The sequence below is a fragment of the Contarinia nasturtii genome, unplaced genomic scaffold, assembly GCF_009176525.2.
Source record: "Contarinia nasturtii isolate CC-2019 unplaced genomic scaffold, AAFC_CNas_1.1 Cnas_scaffold_1037, whole genome shotgun sequence".
NCBI lineage: Eukaryota > Metazoa > Arthropoda > Insecta > Diptera > Cecidomyiidae > Contarinia > Contarinia nasturtii.
The window spans coordinates 4,216,953-4,238,430 of record NW_022198383.1 but is presented as its reverse complement, the minus strand read 5'-3'; the positions used below and the strand labels follow the sequence as shown (position 1 = coordinate 4,238,430).

At 36.9% G+C, this 21,478-nt stretch overlaps 1 protein-coding gene across 1 annotated transcript in view; it reads left to right on the top strand.

The window, feature by feature from the left end:
• The window catches only part of LOC116343575 (mucin-17), a 35,238-nt gene extending 14,570 nt beyond the window's left edge, over window positions 1-20,668 (top strand). Inside the window, exons 2-8 of the mRNA XM_031771726.1 lie at window positions 12,128-12,228; window positions 13,050-13,262; window positions 13,549-13,655; window positions 13,818-13,965; window positions 14,140-18,268; window positions 18,587-20,317; window positions 20,445-20,668. Of these exons, the coding sequence (XP_031627586.1) occupies window positions 12,135-12,228; window positions 13,050-13,262; window positions 13,549-13,655; window positions 13,818-13,965; window positions 14,140-18,268; window positions 18,587-20,317; window positions 20,445-20,538 (6,516 nt within the window). The 5' untranslated portion in view covers window positions 12,128-12,134 and the 3' untranslated portion in view covers window positions 20,539-20,668. The remainder of the gene's footprint in view (window positions 1-12,127; window positions 12,229-13,049; window positions 13,263-13,548; window positions 13,656-13,817; window positions 13,966-14,139; window positions 18,269-18,586; window positions 20,318-20,444) is intronic.
• The last annotated feature ends 810 nt before the right edge of the window (window positions 20,669-21,478 follow it).

Sequence of the window (21,478 nt, the reverse complement as noted above, 5' to 3'; positions counted from 1 at the left end):
CATTGCTACTGACCTTGCGCCATTCATCTTCATGAATGTGCTTCTTTTTTACATTTTTTAAAATGTTCTTTTCAGCTATGTTTAATTTTTTTTTCACCACTCTCCATCTTTCTCTCTCTCTCTCTCTTTCGCTTCATCGTTCGTTTGTCCATTTGTTGTCTTTTGACGATATTTGTGTTGTTTTCATTTCGTTGACCATTTCATGGCATATTCTAAACGATGTTTTGTCATTATTTTGGCCCCGGTGGAATATTTGTAGAGAAAAAGAGAGAAAAGTCAACGATTTCAAGTCATTTTTTTATTCGTTCACAGTCATTTTTCGCCAAGTTCAAGCGCGCTGCCCAAAGGAAAAGTTGTTTGTGCGAGTCGGATTTGCTTTTTATTTCGTTTAATTGTCGAGTATGTTGGATGTATCACATCTAATTCAAGCGGAAAGAACGAAACGAATTCACTCTTTATTCTCCTTCTTTATCGCGCGTTTTTTTTTAACTTTTTATTTCTTTCATTCGGTTCGTATGCGAAGAATTCTTTTCACTCGAAATATTCTTTTCTACTTAAACATGTTTATTTCATTTTCGTTTCTTTTTTTGATCATTACCTCAGCGTTTTTTATTTAATTCGCTTCCATTTGTGATAGTTTTCTTGACGATGTCTATTTAAGAACAGTGACAATGGCAATTCTAGCCGTGGTTACCTTTGCCATTGTTTGTGTTGTGCCATAGAATAAAGCAGGTTCTATGAATAGAAGTGAGAAAGAGAGGCGACCAAAGAACCAGCAAAAGCCAAAAAAAAGCGAAATGGAGAATAGAAAAATGAATAGCAAATTACTTTTTTTATCTCTAAATATGAATTAATTAGCTTTTCACCAAAACAAAACTGAACAAACAACCGTTTAATAAAATCGCCAACATATTTTTCACATCAGCTTGCTGAACATAAAAGACACACACACACAAATGTAAGGCACAGATGGCGTACGGTAGTGCAAAGAACTTTAACTGCAGACTAAATAGAAAAGTCGATATTTGAGCAGCCAAGAGAGTGCCAACAACAATGAGAGCACACGTATCGAATGAGAGCTGAACAAACATGTATTAAATTCATAACAATAACAAAACCGCGCCACATATTGTACAATTATTTTCGCATGCGAAATTTTCTTCGCTATCTTCCCATCGATTCGAAGACGTACAATATCGTCAATAGATTCTTGGTTTTTGGTTTATGCAAAAAGATCGTTGGCGATGTCATTTTGGTTGGTAGAATTTTAATTTTTGATATCGCACAGTATCGCTGGTCTTTTGATTCTCAAAGCCATACACATGCCGAAAATGGTAAACGGGTCCAAAGATTAATCGATTTGTGGCGGCGAAATGCAAAAATTCTTTTTAACCATTTACTCTTTCTCTGTCTTTCGGTTATTTGATTCCAGCTGTTTGATGGCGGCAAAATGCTTTGGCCCCAAATTCATTGCTAATTTTCAATTCCCATTTGGTATTGTTTCAATCTTGGGCAAAAATAGTTTGGGCTTTATTTGGTTCTGCGATTTCCTATTCTTTCGCAGAATTTTTTTTAGTTTCGTATTTCAAGCCACCACGTATTGATTTTGTTTCAGTGTGTATGCGATTCGTTGTTGTTGTTTTTTTTCGTTTAGAGAAACCAAAATAGTGTTGATCCGTCTGATTTTCTTAACTATGCGATGCACTTCAAATCGTTTCTTCATTTATCCCTAATGGTTGTTAATTTTATTTTATGGCTCTCGGTGTGTCTTTGTGTGCATTTGTGCTTCTTGATATTCGTGATAGCAACTGGATTCGGAATTTTTTTCTTCTTCTTTTTCTCCTTGCATTATTTGGCCTGCATCCATTCAAATCATTGTTGCTGTTAACCGTCGTCATCTTCGATTCCGCGCGAGAGCAGTTGTTCGTTTCTTTTTTTTTATGCTGTCGTTGCTGTTGCTGCTTCATCTTCTTCAAGAAGTATTCTTTGTGCGCGAATGAGTGGTGTTGTTTTCTTCATCACCATCATCATCGTCATCGCGCACATCAATTCTCCTGTGTATAAAGAGTGTGTTCCTGTTGTCTGTTTTGACCGTTTGTTAACATCATCTATTTGTTGCTGCCATTCTGAGTAACTATAAATCTTGCGTGATGCTAACATTCGTGCGGTTGGTTACATACGTTACGAGTGAGACAAATGTTAATATTAGAAACTTAATATTTTGCCAGCTTGTTCGCCAATTGCCTGGCTGCAACTACACACGGGCAGTGGCAATGGCATGAGCAACAGCAGCAGCAGCACCAACAGTCTTAACATCCATGATTGTCATTATCATTAACATCATCGAGCGCATATATTGCTATTACATTACTATTTTCATTGCATGCATATTGTTTGTCTTCTTCTGCTCGGCTGTATTTCGCGTGTGCCTTCCAATCGTGGCTGGTTGTTGTTATTGCTGTTGCCAATTGCATTGGATTTCTTGGATTTGCCTTTTGTTCTTTTCTTTTTTTTCTTCTTCTTCTTTCGTTTCTATTTTCTGTTAACGGTGAGTTGATTGTAGAATAAAAATAGAACTGGATACAGTGCAATTTTCAGTATATTTTTATGCTGTAAATGATTGCAAGTTTGTGTGTACATTGTGCAGCTTGTTTAAAAGATATTAAATCGGCTTACAACATAACATACACACACAATCGCTCACTCGAACACTCACCTAAGTGAATGATAAATGCAATGATGAACCGTGCCTGTTTGACAACGACCACAAACAGCATACATTCCAATATATCAATGGCATCAACATGTGATTTCATTCGTTAAGAAAACGCAATTTTATGTCTCATAATCAGATGCATTTACGATAGGGAAAAATAGTAAAACGCATCTAACGTTTTTGCATTTTGCTTTTCATGTGGTGTGCACGTTCAGAAGGAAGTTCAGCAAAGCTGACAGGCCAGGTTACTCAAGGTTATACATTGGCAATTTGGCATAGAGATGCCCGTTACATTGTGATATTACTTCAGGCAAAATATATATGTATGAACGTTCACACGTTGCATCAAAGGCTGGCTGCTTGTTTAGACAACATTTCATTTCTTCTTTTGATTTTGACAAATTTACATTAACTTAAATAAATGTAACTAGAATCACTATATTATGTATGCCCAAAGGGCCTAGTGCTTGGTGCTTATTATTATGGATTTCGTTTTAATTTTACGGCTTTTTTTTATTATTGGATGAAGTCGAAAAAATCAAATATCGTGCTAATAAACATGATTGCTTCAACCAAACAAAAACCATGCGAAATTGAGAACACGATCAATTTCATTCTTTCTTAATCGATACTTTATACATATAAAGAGAACACGAAACCTAATCGAATCCAAATCTCTTTTCATGTCCAACAATCCACGGCCAATCACGTCGTCATACACCCGAGAAAAAAAATAACAAATTCATTTCAAAAATCTACGTCTTTGTCTCGCGAACGAACTCATCTTCTTCTCCGTCGTTGTCGATTTTTTTTTTCAAATGTATCGATCACAAACAATCGCTACACACGGATACATATCGATTAGAGAAAGATGATAGCCGCCACACCAATCGGTCTCTGTGTGTATAAAAATATCAACGAAATTCGGTGTTTTAGGTTGTTGTAGCTTTTTCTCATTATGAAATGTGAACGACTTTTATTCTTCTACAGTTCATTCGCTTATGAGTAATAAATTTGCCAACCACACACCGTTTTTTGTTGTTTCGCAGCGCGTAATCCCTTGTATGGTCTGATTTTTAGAGGTCTTCTTTGAAATCATTCGGATTTCAAATTTGTGGAATTGACTTTAAAATACAAAACCATATAATTCTTCTTCTTTTTCGGGTATTTTCTTTTTGTTTAATAAGAAAAAGTTGAGCGAGAGCGAAAAAAGAGAGAGAATAAAAACCAACAGCTTAACTAGTTGAAGAGTCTTTCCAAATTTGTTGGTTTTGTTACTTTTCTAACGAATGAAACATGAACTTCAACATATGTTGCCACCGCACATATTTAGCGGCTACATTTTTCTGCCACAAAAAAAAACATCGTTAGCGTATTATCTTGCAGCCACAATTTGCAAGCCACTTTTTTGCCACATAAGTTTTGACTCTCGATGTATGTGTTTTTTTAGTCTTCTTTTAACTCTATCATTAAAACGCTATCTTGTCATTCGTTAGCATAAGCTCGTGCAAATCTGTCGCTTCATTTTTTTTTTGCGTTGTTGTCATCACACTATTTTAACACATTCGGGTAAATTGTTGATGTAGCATACGACTTACTTCGCGTTTTATGGGCATTAAATTTTCGGTCGAGTTAATAATGTCTTCTTCCTTTATACGTGTATATGCTGATTGACGTTAGAGTCAACTCTATACTACGCATTACCATTTGCCGTAGTTTTCAGTGACTGCATCCAGTTTTTTTCACACTTTACTTGCTCATGATGCCTAGATTCACGATAGAGATAGTAATTAAGTTATCGCAAATCCATTTAGAAATTATCTTGCAGCTAATGTATACCTATCGTACGAGGTTATTCTAAATGAAGCCATTCCGGAATTGAGCCATTCGACGTCGTTGAGTTTGATATTCTAGAAGGCTTGGGAACGCTTCACATGAGAGAATCTTTAGGATTTTATCATTTCAACTTTCTATTTTTTTCCCCGTTGTCATTTGTATTTTACCGTTTTTAGTCAAATGAATAATGATTTCAGTCTATAAATAGAAGGTTAAAAGCAAATTAGTTCTGAATATTCATCGGAATAAAATCGATTGGGAAGTGGAAAACGTATGATTGATTTGGAAAAATGATATGTCGAATATTAAACGAACAAATGGAAAACAACAACACTTAATTGCAATTTCCGACCATCGATTTTTTCTTTCTTTGAATTGATGAATTAATAATATTTTTTTTGGTCAGCAAAACGATTATGTATGGTGATTCGGTGGTTTTTTTCTTCATTCGTTCAAAAATCGATCTCAGCATTAATCGTACACATCATATCAATAAGTATGATGATTCCAGAAATGTTGATTGCGCGTTCGAATGTTATTAGGCAGAATAATATGTGGAAGTTCATTTGTGAACTCTTATTGTCGTAATTATTAAGTGTTTAAGTGAATATACATGTTTAAAATTCAAAGCCAGAGCCTATACGGCAGCATAATATGCGATGAGAAGAGTCGCCGCTCATCTCTCATCATCGTTTCCTCTACAATTTTTATTCTGCTATGTACACTCAAGAGCTAAACTCGATTCCATTGAGTAATTTGCTGGAAATAACAGATTCCTCAAACGGTTTTTATAGCTTACAATCCAAAAATTACGACTGCTTCACAATTATTGAGAAAAAACGGTCAACATTCTTTGGCTACTAACATGCTATGCGCGATTTATAGTATATATGCCCACCAACGTCTCTCTTTCTCTCTCTCTCCTTTTTTTACTTGCTCTCAGTTTGCTCTCTTCCCAGTTCATTGACGGAGTGTGTGTTTTTCTCTCTCCCTCTGCACTTGGTAGTGTTGCTTGTTCTCATTAGATTGTTGTTTTCAATCGTGTTTAATTTGATGAGTTTTGTTTCTATTATTTCTATTCAAGTTCCGTTTCTTTTTTGTTCTCTGTTCGGTGTGTGTGTTGTTGATTCAATTTTATAGCTGCCGTTGGAGGTGATGCTCTTGGATAAACCAGAGTACGCAAAGATGAGTTTGGAATTTCAATCGAACGATCAGTATCCGAACAAGTGACCTACCTATTTATGTGTCTATATATAAATAGTCCACGTGACGCCATAAAATGCTCTGAATTCGCACAACAGCCTCGCGTTTAAATGAATTTTTTAAAGACAACGACCACGTTCATTTCATCGAAATTAATTTAAATTGAGCAACCGTATACTGACCTAAGCGAACATATGTTGAAAAGAAAAAGATTATGTTGAAATATAGAACGTTTTGCATATATGATTTTATAACGATAACCGGTAGATAAGAATTGTACACGAAGAAGAGAAGAAGATAAAAATAAAACGGGATAATGTTCTATTGGCATTTGCATAAATTCACATTTTTGTGGTGATGAAAACCAATTTCAATGTCACATACTCACAAAATTGAAGAGAAAATGCCTGAAAAGATATCGCAAATCAAGATGCACACACTGCTGAGTGAGCCCAGTGTGTGTCTGATGATATTGAAGAAAACATAACACTCAAGCGGAAGAATCTCCGCTGAACGCCAAATGTTGATTAATTTAATTTTATGATATTTCTTTTGCATTATTGTTATTGTTATGACTATGACTATGATGTGCTTTCCAGTCATACGTTTCGTAAAAACCATAAAAAATATGCTGCATAGAATTCTCTGGTTGTGCGTTAAGCGCATCATTACTGGTTTTCCCGTGCGCTAGGTATATGATGTTTTTCCTTCTTTAGTTCGTCATTTTTTTCGTGTTCATTTCGATGTAATTCATTCATACACTCATTTCGATCGTTTTCGCTCCTCACGAAGCGAGACTAAGCGCTTATTACCATGCTACTTTTTCATGTGGCTCTTTTTTATTTCTCTCTCTCTCTTTCTCTCTCCGTGTTCGATGTTGGCAAGTTTTGTCATATAGATTTGCTTAAGTCGTGATTAACATCATGTTTATGTTACGATCAACTCTTGCTCTTGAAATTGCACAAAAACACATGTACATAAACACATTGCAGAATCGCGTCGTACGCATCAATCGAATGCTGATGCGCGAACCATAATTTATAACGCGATTTGTAATTTATTATCGATCTATTATTAGTTTTACTCTCTGCAATATTGGCTTGGGTCTGGCCGTGCTCTGCAATCGGCCATAAGTTTTTATTATGTATGAGTGATTGTGGAAAATGCATTTTCTATGTATCGCATCAATTTTATTATGAATTCATTGGTGAGAGAGAGTATTGGTCTTGATTGCATTGCCACGTACACTGTACGTTCCCGGCTCAAGGGAACTTTGAGCCGATGAATTAAATTTATGAACGCATGAATATAATCTATTTTTATTATTTTTCTTTCATTCATTCAATAATTACACAAATTGCCATTGATGACGATTTTTTTTAAATGCACACACACACACATGCACATTTGATCGGTACATCACACGTAATTTATAATAAATGGCAATCGATAGAGTATAAATATCGTCGCGAAAATGTGTCGTGTTGATAGAATGATAGTGATTTAGAGAAGTGCAAGAGAGAAAGATAGAGAGAGAGAGAGAGGAAAATGCAATAGAATCGGTGATATGACACCAAAAATAAATTAATTGTAAACGAGATGCGGCAACCATGCACGCGATATAAATGGCAAAAGCGAACATAACTGTTTAAATCTCAGCATTATCGGGCTTGTTTTCACCATCATTTTTTTTACACACTCTTGAGAATTTTATTGAATGGACACATCGAAACGAATTAGAATGAATTTCTAAACGAGTTAGAATCGATTTTTATAAACTGCGAAATTGGCAGTGCCAATCATTGAATGAACGTACCACAAGCGAAATGGGTTTTAAAGAGTGAGATCAATGTCTATGAATAGATATGGTGCCATGCGAAACAAACACGCGTTCAACGCATATTCTGTCACATCTATTCTCCATTCGAATTCTATGGACAAACTTAATTAGTTTTGTTTTATATCCGGCGACAAATATATTTTACGAATCACATTTATACGGCGAATATTTTTGATATTATTATTATTATTATTATTTGCGTGTTTTTATTGAGAAAAATGGTTTCGATGTATGCAAACAAATTAAGTGTGCACATTTTAAATGGTATTTTGGTATTGGGGTGAATGCGACCCTATTTACATGTTGCCTACACCAAAGAGCCACGATACACTCGAGATGTGTATGAATCAGCAGCGGCACGTCAAACAATTGTAAATTGCAATATGCGCGCACTCACAACATCCGACCTCAATACGTCGCCACCAATATCGCATAATATCCGATTTCACACACACCTAATCTTCTTTCATTCATCGAATGTTTGCGCTTCATTTGTTCATCGTCTTTCGTTTGTTTTATTCTTCATTTTTCTCTGTACTGACTCTATTCTAGTCTATTTTCGATTAATGTGTAAATATGTGTCTCGGCCGTTCGATTTCTTCATCTTTCTCGCATGCAATCGATTTGATACTTAAATCTGGGGCGTTTGAGATGTAATTTTCGGGTGGATATTTGCAATTACGTTCGACTATTCATGGATTGCGATGAGGGAGAAACGCATTTGATGGCAATTGATTTGGATGTGCTTTGTGTGCACATTAAACGAAGACAATTCATCATAAAGAAGGGCGTGCAATTGCTACATTGATGATGTGGCCATGATAAATTGATAAATATCAAGAAAATCGCAATTTTGTTTAGCATCAAATGCAAACATAAAGCCTATTAGCTAAGTCGACCCGCAAACCAAATATAAATCCACCCACACTTATATGCCATTCACGATGTCAAACACACATTCAGCATTGCACACAAAAAAAAAATACTCCGGGGGCTGTTGATGTTTTGACTATTCCTTAACATAAGTCTGTTTACATTTTCACCAGACGAAACGTGATTGACTTTTTGCTAACATATTTAAACAACGGAACACGAACAACTCAACATGCAACACACTCAATATTACACGTAAATTCAACATTGAATACGCCAAAATGCAAACAAATTTTCATTCATTGTTTCAACAACAGAATTATGTTTTCATTGTGAATTTCGGCTTGTACAACGTTTATGACAAGTGACATCAAAAGCCAACATAGAAATGTAAATTAAAACGCAAAAATTGGGTTTTTGTGCTTTGTTGAATGAACACAAACTATTCGTTTGACCGCAAACACACACGAAAAAAAAAACATTCTCGATGCAATCAGTGTGCTCGCAAAATGAAATTGCATTCAATTAAAAGCGAAAACACGCATTGTTCTCGATAGAACTGAATAAATGGTCATTGGCGTTGGATATCAAACAATAGACCTGAATTAATAATAAATCCTCGGTGAACGAAATGAATGGATTAGTTTTTATTACAAAGTATAGTGTCAAAAAATCCTAAAATCCACAGACAGAGCACAAATGAAAATCATGAATGGAAGGGTGTGAACAATTTAGTTTTAACAATGGATATGGTTTATTGGCATTCTTCTCGTTGTTCTCTATTTCGCAATAAAATACCGTTTGTTTTCTCTCTAATCCATATTCAATAAAATTTTGCGACTCTTTGAGTCGGTAAAGTCTTATTCATTGTGCGCTCCAATTTGTTCGTATTTGAATACTTTCATTAATGTTCACCCACCAAAGTGCGGCCTAGACAAACAATAAAACGAGAGCGACAGGCACCGTTTGACACTTTTCTCTCTCTTTCTCTTCAATGACCAAACAGTGCGACTCGTTTTTTTGTGACCGACATTTCAATGTCTTCTTGTTTCGATGGAACACTTTTTTCATGTTGATATGGTTGTTGTTGTTGTCGAAGCGCCATCACTACGATTTCATCAACAACAAAAAATAAACGGTATGTGGATCGGCCAGTGTGTGATGGCACAGTAAGCAAATGACAATCATAAGTAGATTAAATATATGAATAGTTCGAGTGGAACACACAACAAACCGCAGCAAAGAAACGACGGCAGCAGTGACAAGAACGCGTAAAAAAAAGAAAGGAATTCTGAAATAGAACTTGTTTTAAAATCTTTCTCAAGGGTCTTTGTACATACTATATATCATCATCTTTCACTTGCAGTAGCAAATAAACAACTCTCATTGCGACCAAATATGAAAACGTATGTAAATCAGTGACCGGTTCGCGCATATTTCTATGCCTGATAGCTATGCTAAGCATAGCGGAGACGCAAGCCGCAACGCACCCGTCGCCATTCGATTCGAGCTATATTGTATGCGCACGGTCGTCTGCATAAACGAACATGTGCATTGTTCATATAGAGTGAACGGCGATGCGTCGGTTGCGTTTGCGGCTATGCTTGGCATATCTATGCTACCTAGCGTATTTAGGCAAGCATAGAAATATGCGCGAACCGGTCACTGATGTAAATCGAGTGCGCAGCGACCACAACAACGATATACTGGAATTGAATTGGATTCAAGTATGCATTAGAAAGAAAGAAAAAAAGTCGTACGCATAACCGCATTCTCGCTTCAGCTGCTGTTCTTTTTTTTTGCCTGTGCTCTCTCTGTCTTTCGACAATTTGCCTACCAATTGATTGAAACTGCTTTTACGCTGATCACATATGCTGTTTATAGTATGTTTCCAATTCTATTTGGACTTTTTCCATCGAAAACGAGTCAACGAATTCTTTCGGTGATTATTTACACAGTGAAACGAGTTCGGGCCACACTTCTTTCCATTAGAAAATGTGAAGTGAAATGATGATGCTGAATTGTAAAGAATTTTTAATATGGAGCCAAGCAAGAACTGGATTAATATTATTACCAGCAATAAAGCGTGTAATTTAGTCGAATGTGCTATTTTTTTTTCTTCTCTTATGAAAAATAATAAGATTTTTGTTTTAGAATATCATACATTGTTGTTTATCCATCATCATTGCTTTTTTTACTATATCATTTTTATTCATATGTGGTCAGCACTCATACACGCACACGCATCCATTGTCAGAGACACATCGAGTAAATAGAATGTGATTTCTGTATGATGTGGCTGAAAAAAATCCATTTATAAAATGTGTAACGTGACACATACAGTGCATTGAATAACAAGCCATGTGTTAATGGTTATAACGAAAAATTGAACGGATTCATTTTAATGTTAATGGTGTATTGTTTCGATTCCGCGATCTTCGTCCACCGAATTATGAATATCACGAAGTGATTTTAATTGAAATAAAACCTCAATCGATGAGCCGCGTTTTATTTCCCAAGAAATAAAATTGAAACAGAATGCCATTTGCGAGAAACCAAACTAATCGAAAAGAACTTTTCGTTTTAATGCATGACAAGATGCTGTTCTGATTTCTTTCTCGCCGTTATAAAGCACATTTCCAATGAAATTCTCTCCTTCTCTCTCTCTCTCTTTTCCCACTTCACCTTTCATTCCGATTACGAGAAGACAAGATAAAAAAAAATCACGCGCTATAGACATACACATCATAATTTTAACAGTAAAAGTTCTCTTTAATTTCATCAATTTAAAAGCACGCATTACGATGATAGAGAGCAAGAGAGAGAGAGAGAGCTACGTCGGACGACTCTAAGAGTTATTTAAACAATGACAGCGATTTGATGATACCGTAAGCACGTACGCGCAACAGAAGTGTTGTACATTACTACATTTTGGTTGAATTCTCTTGCGCTCGATTTTTAGATAGACAGACAGACAGAGACCGAGCCAGAAAAAGCGAAATAAAAAGAGAAAAGACAAACAAGAAATCTCGCAGTGTGTTGGTTTTTTCGGTGAAGAACAGCGAAAAAAGGGCACAGCAAAAAGAGAAAATGTGAATATTACACTTTAATATTGACAATTAAGTATGGTGTAATGTAATTATGCAGATGATTCGAGACCGAATGTGTGCGTGATCGTTGTTTTTGATATAAGCGCTGCTAATGTGTCTTTCATCCGTATTTAATCATATGTGGCTAATTTGACGGATTGAGAGACGCAAATTGAGCCACATCTTGTAACTGTATTCAGCGTAATTTTGATAAAGTGACACTGATATAGGTTCCGTTGTGACTACCGCCTCTACCGCTACTGCTGCTGCTGTTTCTGACATTTTCCTTAATTTATTACTGACTGCAGCACGCGAAAAACATAACAACCTATATAATTAGGCACTCGATTTTAACTTGTGCTTCTTTCACATTCATTCAAATTATTACAATTCCCGTTCCACGCGTCACTTAATCTCTTTGGATTTCTGATCTCAATTTTTATATTTCATTCCACAATTCGATTTAATGAAATTGCGAGAACGAAGAAAAGTAATTTTTTTAAGTAACATTTTGTTCTGTAGTAAAAGTACTAAAATGCATTTTTGGTTTCTTTTTTTGATATTGAACAGGTCCACAATGACAGCGTTTATACCACGTGGAACGCGATGGCTTGAGATTGGAGCGATTCTTGCTTTATTTCTAATTATCCATGTAGCTGCTAACGATACGGGTAAGTTTAATGATGTGTTTTGATAACAGCCTGATAGATAGATAGATATTGCATTAGAATGATTTCAACAGAAAATGTTCATATATATCCACTTTAAATTTGGTTAACGGGATTTATCTGATGTTATAAAATGCAAATTGCGAGAGAAAAAAATAAGTGAGCTTTACTTTACACTGCTGAGATTACTCAGCTTGTTGATCTGTACTGTATGGGAAAAAAGCGGGTGAGTGAGAGATGACGATTTTCAGTTGATTAAAAATCATAAATGTCGAATGGATTTTAAAATTAAATGAAGATTGTGCGCTTTTTTCGCATTGGAAAATGGCAAGTTCAACGATTTACAATCAATTCTCATGGTGATTATTTATTATCGATGTCGATTGGGTGAATGAAATAAATGACAGACATGCATAAATTATGAAATATTTCTTTTTTTATCCGTTTAGGAGGATTACTATCAAAAGAGCAAATCAGACATTTGGTGATTCTTTTGACGTGTTGGCATATAATAAAGATATTTATGATTTTTAAAAAATCCTACAGATCTCTCTCGCACAACCACATACAAATATACATATTCAAGATTCTAATTTATTTATTCGTTAATGCCAAAGCCTTTTTTCTCTCGCCTCATTCGTATTGTGCAATTCACGAGAATTATAAAAAAAACACACGCACAAACAATATAACAACAAAATGCTCCCTTAACAATTTAAATTTCATCAGTTTATTTATATCGATTTTATATTTGTTTTCAATGTTTTCGTTGCTGTTTTTTTCCTTTTAATTCGTATATAATTTTCTTCTCATCTCCTTTTCAGATTTAGCAACATCGGCCGATTGCTATTACAACTATAATCATTATAGCGAAGGCGATCGTATCCTAACAAATGAACCATGTTTAAATTGTACATGCCATAATAAAATGCTAATGTGCTACCTGAAGGTATGCCCGTTTACAAAGCCGATTGGCCAAGATTGTACGATTGAAAAACGCGAAGATCAATGCTGTCCAATTATTACGTGCCCAGAAGGTAAATATACACGCAATGATACACGCGCAAAATAGGCGCAACAAATATAATAAAGAGATTTTTTTGTTGTGATCTCCCATCTTGGTGGAAGAGAAAGGGAGAGAAAAAATAAGACACATAGTCATTGCAACAAATGCACTCACACACACACCCAACAAATCAGCGTGTGCATTTTTAATTGCGTTCGCTTGAACGAACTGATTAAATAAAAGTTTTTCCGTTTGTTTTCTCAACAAATCTTTTTTCTTTCTTTTTGTTTCATTTTTACTCTGATTGCGACTTTTAGTGCCAGTTGAACTCGACCATAGTTCATCGCAATCGACGACTGATTTAGCAACGCACCAGAATCACGGATGTTCGATTGATGGCGATTTTTATCCAGAAGGAGCTCAGGTACACGCCAATTCTTTTATCCACAATGCACAATTCGTCGAATTGAAATGATTGAAAACGGAAAAGACAAAACAGAACAATCAAAGGATTTCATTTTTTATAATCATTCATTAACATATCTATCTTCTTTATTTGATGTTTGCTTGCCAAATGAATTTATAGATTCCTGGAAATCCAAAGAAACCATGTGAACTGTGCTATTGTATACGGAATATGACGTCTTGTGTAATGCAAGAATGTACATTGCACGTTGATGGTTGCCGACCAATTTACAATAAAGGCGTCTGCTGTCCAGTTCGTTACGATTGCGGTAAATTATTAAATGCGTTTTTAATGAATCCTGATTTTCTTTTTTTTTATTATATTGTGTTAATTGCACACGGAAAGCAATCAAATTTGTTTCCATCTCATCCCATTTTGTTTCTTTGTGTTTTCTTATATCGAATTTGTGTTTATTTTTCTTTGTATCAATTGCAAACTGTAGCTCGCGATGATGATTTACCATTAATGCTTGAAGATCAAACGACAACGGAAGCACCGTCACAAGGTTTTGTCATTACAACGACCAGTGCACCAGTTCCATCGAATGACTGTTATCACAATGGCCTCCGATATATCGATGGCGAGAACATTGATACGGAACAAGCATGTGAACATTGCTACTGTATGCGAGGCGACATTGTGTGTGCGGTTCAAGAATGTAAACCACTTGAAATGCATGGCAAAAATTGTTCGGCTCGTACACCTGGCCCAGGCGAATGTTGTCCACAAGTTTATGAATGCGAAAGTGATTTACAATCGACAACTGTGTCAGATCAATTGGATGAATCATCGGCGGCCACAACAACTTTGGGATACAAGGACGATGCTGCTGAACCGGTTTTGACCACAACTCAAGAAGCAGTCGTCGTTTCATCATCGGAACATTTTGAAAAGGGTGCCATTCCAACAGAGCCATCCAGTGTTGAGACTACATCGCATGGAATTGATGAATCTGAAAATGAAATTCATGACAAAGATTATGATCATATGACCGTTAAACCATCACGAGGCAATTTCACCGCGGTACAACAACCGGACACAATCAATGATCGCATTGAAGGTGAAGAGAGTACAACTTTATTGAATAAATTGGACGACAGTTCAGCTACAACCATTTTAGCCGAATCTGGATCGTCAGGCGATGAAAAAATCACCACCGTCTTACCGATGGCCGGTCAACCACAGCAGGCCTCCAAAGATGACACTGAAAATGAGGGAATTTTGAGCAATTTGTACACAACCATCAAATCCATTGTTGAATTGGCCACCACATTGGGTCCAGTTGAAGAACCAGCACATAAACCACATGAAGATGATGAATTTTTATCGAATGTAATTCCAGGTGAAGGCGATTGCTTGGACAATGGCATTAGCTATGCAAATAATACAAGCGTTCCACCGAGAAATGTTTGCGACGAATCGTGTTTGTGTCATAATAGCATTGTTCGTTGTGAAAAAGTGAAATGCGCTCCAATGCCACCAAATGCTGAGAATTGTAAAGTTTTGCATGAAGACGGTTTGTGTTGTCCAAGCTATCATTGTGAAAGCATGGAATTTAACACTGGCGCACCATCAACACAATCGGCCGAAAATCAAGTGATTCATCGTGATGAACAACAATCACCACAAGTTGAGGGTACAACTGCAGCTCAATCAGTCGAAGAAGAAGAACAAACAAATGCCATTGACAGCAAACTTGACGATACAACACCTCAATCGGCAGCTGCAGTGGCACCAATTTCAAGTAAATTGGATGATACTTATGAAATGAAACCAGAGGCAACTACTATCGGTGCTTCAGTAGTTGAAAAGGAAACAAATGCACCAGAAACTGAGAGCTCACCGGCAAAGGTAGAACAAGAAATGCCAAGTGAATTGGAGGAGAAATTTGGAACCGAACCAGCTAAGACTGAACCACCGGCTAAAGAAGAAATCGCCTCTGAACCTTCGAAATCGGAAGCAGAAAGTACAACATTGAAACAACAAGAAGAACAAGAGCAAAAAATTGACGAACAACCGGAAATTATGCAACCAACTACCGATAAGGCAGCTGAAGAAATGCCAGAAGATGCACAATCACAACCTGACAAATTACACGATGAAGGCGTAGATGCAGCAAAAGAAAGCGCATTGGATGTAACAACTCAAGCTCAATCAGAGCAAAGTGATGAATTGTCTCCAACAACACAAAAAGTACAACAAGATGCTGACGTTTCAACTGAAGATCAAAAGGAAAAAGATAGTTCAACTGAACCACAGTCACAAGAATCGCAACCAACAGAACATGACGAACAAAAACCAGAAGAGATCGGTACAACGGAAACACCATTGAGTCAAAAAGGACCAACTGAAGAGGAAATCTCAACTGAATCACACAAAGACAGTGATACATCTACCGAATCACTATCAGAATCTCAACCAGAATCACAACCTGAAAAGATTTCAACTGAAGAGCCATCAGGTCAAAAGGTAGAAGCTGACATTTCAACTGAACCACAGAAAGCTGAAGACGAACCACAAACAACACAGCCAGAAATTCAAGGTGCTGACGAGGTTAGTGTAACTGAAGAAGGTGTCAAATTGCCTGAAGAACCATCGTCAACTGAACAACAAAGAATGGACGAACAACCAATTGAGGCCACAACAATTGCAGATCAACCTAATAAATTGGCAGATGAAGTGTCCAGCAGTGAAAATCAGGCCGAAGAAGAAAATTTAATTCCAGATTCAACCACCGACGGTCACATTGTTCAACATGCCGAAATTGAAAAACAACCTGAACCAGCCGAAAAGATCGAAGACGAACAAGTAACGACGGAAAAACCACCTGCATCTGAAAGCGAACAAAAACCAAGTGAAGATGAAAGTTTGCCACAAACTACACAGGCTTCGGATCCAAAATTATCGGATGAATCACAAGAGAAGGGCGAAGAAGAATCAGTAGTACCGACTACAGGTGCTCCAGTGCCAAGTGAATCAATCGATAGATTGCCAGAAATCAATGAAATTTCAAGTGAAAATATTCCAGAAGAGCACAAAACTGAAGATGATCTCCCTGCACCAACCACTGAATCGGAACAAACGGCAAATGAAGCGCAACCAGAAAGTGCTGATAACAAAGTTGAACCAGTCACTGACGGTCAAATCTCATCAGAAGATGCACACATTCTTGGTCAAGAAAGTCCATCTGAGAAACCCGAAATGGCAAGCACTGACGCCAAACAGGAACAACCATCAAGTACTGAACAAGGTCAAGAGGAATCGACGACATTGGCAACGTCAAAATTGGATTTGGGTGGCATCGACATGAATCAATTCAAGGAAGGCGACGTGGTCAGTGAAGAGGATAAACAAGATTTTGATTTAGTTGAACCAACAACTGTTGGAAAATCACAAGATGAAGCAGCAAGTTCCACTGAACCGGTTCAACAATCTGAAGTTCCAGAACAAAAACAACCGGAAGAACAATTTGAACAGAAGCAACCAGAATTGACGTCATCCGAAGGTATTGAAGAATCAATTGCAACTGATAGTCCAGCTCCTGAGCAACCAGTATCCGAAGAACAACCAGCAATCGCACCATCGCAAGATGAACAGCACACTGAAGAACCACTTGTTTCTGATGAAAAGGTTACAACTGAAAAACAAGCCGAAGCCACAACAACATACGTATTCCCATCGAAACAAGAAGATCTCGAAATTGTCACCGAAAAGATTGTACCATCGAAACAAGAGGACTTGGAAATTGTAACATCAGCTCCAGAAAAAGAAACCTCAACAGAACCACATGATGTTGACATGAAACTCTCAACGGAATCAAAATCACAAGCTGAATTGGAGCCATCAACTGAAGCGTCCAGTGAATCAGAAGCAACCACGGCTGGCAAAGTAAGCGAAGAACAACCACCATCATTCGATGACACATTCCTTGAAGATCAACACATTCCACCAGCTGCCACTGAAAAAGAACACATGGAACATTCCTCAAGTGCTGGAGTTGAACAAAGTGAACAAACAACATTCAGTGTGATGCCCGACAAACCAAGCGAAGGCACTGACATGAAACAAGACGAACATATGCCAACGGATGCATCAGTCGCAAGACCAGAACTTGAAGCTGGAAATCAAATGCATATTACCGATGATGATGCACAATCAAAACCGGAACTTGAATCATCAGTTACCACAGAAGCTATCAAACAAGAACCAGCCGCTACAACATCGGCTCCAAGTGTTGTTACTCCAGAAGAAAGTGTGAATCGAATTGGTGAAGAGGAAACCGTTGAGAATGCAGAAAAAACACAACAACCAACCGCAGAAAATGCAGTTAGTGAAGAAGCTCCAAAAGAAGACGAAAAAACAGAAGAAGAACAACAACAACCAATTCATCACATTCAAATGGCAACCACCGAAGAAAATATCATCGATGTGACAACACTTTTGAATAAGATTCATGACGAAAGCATTTCACAAGGTGCATCAACTGAGAGCGGCGCTGAAGAAATCAGCACACAAAAACAAGAACAACCTGAAACGCCTGCACAAACCGAATCACAATCAGAATTGGACAAGTAAGTGTTATTGGGCTATTATTTATTGCATGGATTTTTAAGTGGATACATAAATTTAAGTATGTAAAAACAAAACGGCACAACTACCGGATTTCTTTTGAAATGACGTTTTAAACTCTGAATAGCTATACTGACTTGAGTAGCGTATAATTCGCTCAACGTCAAACTCGAAACTCTACTTCTTTCTGAACTTCCTAAAAGTGCGGATTCTTTTAACAAATATAGCGTTTTTTATTGTGTCATAAATAAATGTTAACGGAAATGATTGACTTCGTGAAAACCGTTCTTGTAACAGAATTATTTGTTTTATCGTTTTAGATCCAAAGAAGAGCAGAAACCAACTCAAGAAATTGAATTGTCACAAGAGCCAGAGATTCAACAACAAACAACCGAATACTCACAAACACCCGAATTGACGGAACAACAAACGCAAGAATCATTAACACCACAACAACCACAAGAGCAACCACAAAGTACTTCAGCTCCAATGGAACATGATGAAAAGATAGAATCTCAACCGAGCGCAGAAGGTATTGCTCCAGAACAACCAGCCATTCCAGTCGAAAATGATGCCACAACCGAAGGAGTACAACAATCAACTCAACAAAATCAAGAAATTCCGGCCGAAGGAACAACTGAACAATCGAAAGATGAAAAACCAATGGTTCCATTGGCTCCAATTACCCCATCTCAAGACGAGCATAAACCTGAAGACGATTCACAAGAACAATCCAGCACTGGTGCACCAATTTTGATGGAAGAGCATACGACACCACAACAACAGCAACAACAAGAGCAAGAAGTGGTCACTGATTCGAAGAGCGAAGGTGAGGTCACAACTCAAAAGGATGAGTCAATCGAACAACAGCAATCATCAACTGAAGGCATTGTATCACCGGTTCCAGTTGAAGGCAGTAGTAGCCAAACAGGTGTATCAGAGACCACCACATACGAACAAGAGGCCATTGCAACCAGTGAACCATCCAAACCATTGATTGCTCACGATGAATTTCCTGCTGTTGAAGAGTCATCACAGAGCGCTGAAAGCAGTAGTGCCAGCCAAAAAGATGAAAGCGAAGAGCAATCATCAACACAACCATCGCTTTTGGATCAAACAACGATTAAGAGTGTGGTTGATTTGATACAAACATTGAGTCCAATTGTATTCCCACAAGAGCCAGAAGTAACAACAGTCGCTCAAGCAGCTGAACAAGAACCATCATCAAGTGAACCATCGATTTTCAATCGAGTCGATGCAGATAGTTCATCAGCACCATCGGTCGAACATGATTATCAAACAACCGAATCAGTTGCAGCCGAAAATAAAACGGGCAGCATTGAACAGCAATCAAATGTGTATGCCACACCGCCTGAATCAGCGAATAAAATTCCATTGATTCGCGAACCAACATTGAATGAGATTACGACGAAACTTGCCGAAAGCTTTGATACAACAACATTGCCATCAATTCTATTTACAAGTAGCCATACAGAACGAATTAGTGATAGTACAACGATTAAGAATACTCAAAATGAGATTACAGAGTCGACGCATGATATGGGATCCGGAGTTGGTTCACAACCATCGTTTCCACCATCATTTGAAGGCGGATATGGAGGAAATGTGCCATCAGAATATCCAGAAGAATACACCGATGAAGAAGAACCAACCGTATTCGGTCCGGGTACATGCCGTTATGGCGGCAAATTATATGTATCGGCTCAACAAATTCCAAGAGACGATCCATGCGATTTTTGCTTCTGTTTCCGTAGCGATATTATATGCTTGCAACAATCATGCCCGCCACCAATCAATGGATGTCACGAAGAACCAATCCAAGGATTCTGTTGTCCACGATACGAGTGCCCGGTTTCAATGGGTCTCGTTTTGAATACAACGACCACAACAACAACCACTTTACCACCATATCTGTCACATTTCCAACGAAACAGTGGCAAAGTCACACGAAGCGGTTGCCAAATTCAAGGAATTACATACAAAATTGGCGAACGTGTTACAACCGCCAGCGGACCATGCATCGATTGCATGTAAGTACAATTCAATTACTACATTTCTTCTTCTTCCTCCGCTTTGTTCGCAAATTCTTTTTAAAGAAAGTAACAAATTCACTCATCTTGATTTATTTTCCATTTCATTCATTTTCGAATAAATTAGATGCGGTGGTGATGGCCAAATGAAGTGTGATCCCAAAGTCTGCACACCCGAGCCAATGTTGCGTCAAATGATTGCATCGGCGAAACGAAGATAAAACACTTATTAAGAATGTGTTTCACTACAGGACATTACACAACATACACGTTTAATTTAAAAGAAAAAAAAATTGCAAAAAAAAAAAATGAACGATTGAACGAGCGCGTAAATGAAACAAGAAAAAAAAACACAATTGGAAATTACACGCATTTTAAATGTAGCTTCTAGGTCTGATTAGTCTGTATAAATATAAAAGTATGAAGCAAGTATCTAGTATCTACTGATCTGAAATGAAAGTTAAAACAACAACAAACAAAAAAAAGACGTAGCCGTAATACATTGAACGTAGTTTTGTTTAGAGTATAAGCTTAATTTAATTTAGTTGATGAATGTGACACACGCGTAATAATTAAATTAATTAAGAAAAACAACGTACGATATAAGCATAAGAAGTAATTCCATTTGATAAGTTAAGCAGTAGAGAAAAAAAATGACGATACGTATATAAAAAACAAAAAAAAACATTGAAAAAAACTCGAAATTAATTGATAATCTATAATTTAAGAACGGATTTAAAAGAGAAAAAAATGAACAAAGCAAGAATACTTCAATTGAATTCAAATTAGGTAAACTCAATAAAAAACACTCGTGACATGCCGTAACGTTAGTTTCTTAAATTATGTCATTTTATATTTAAAAACAAAAAAAGTGGAAAAAAAAATCTATTAAAAAGTATTTATTTGGATATTAAAAAATATTTTCGTGGTTTTATTTTTATATAGTGGTTTGAAACTTTTCAGGTAGCTTTTTATCGACTCTCTCTCTCTCTCTCTCTTCGTAATGAAAACAGTTTTCTTTTTTAAAAAGGTAGGCCTTGAGTTTGTTTATAAACTTTTTTCCTATATTCTTTGTCTTTATTGCTTTCGAATTGTACCAAAGAAAAATTCTATTTTTGTTTGGCACACAAACTTTTGTCAGGTAAACAAAATAGTTTAACA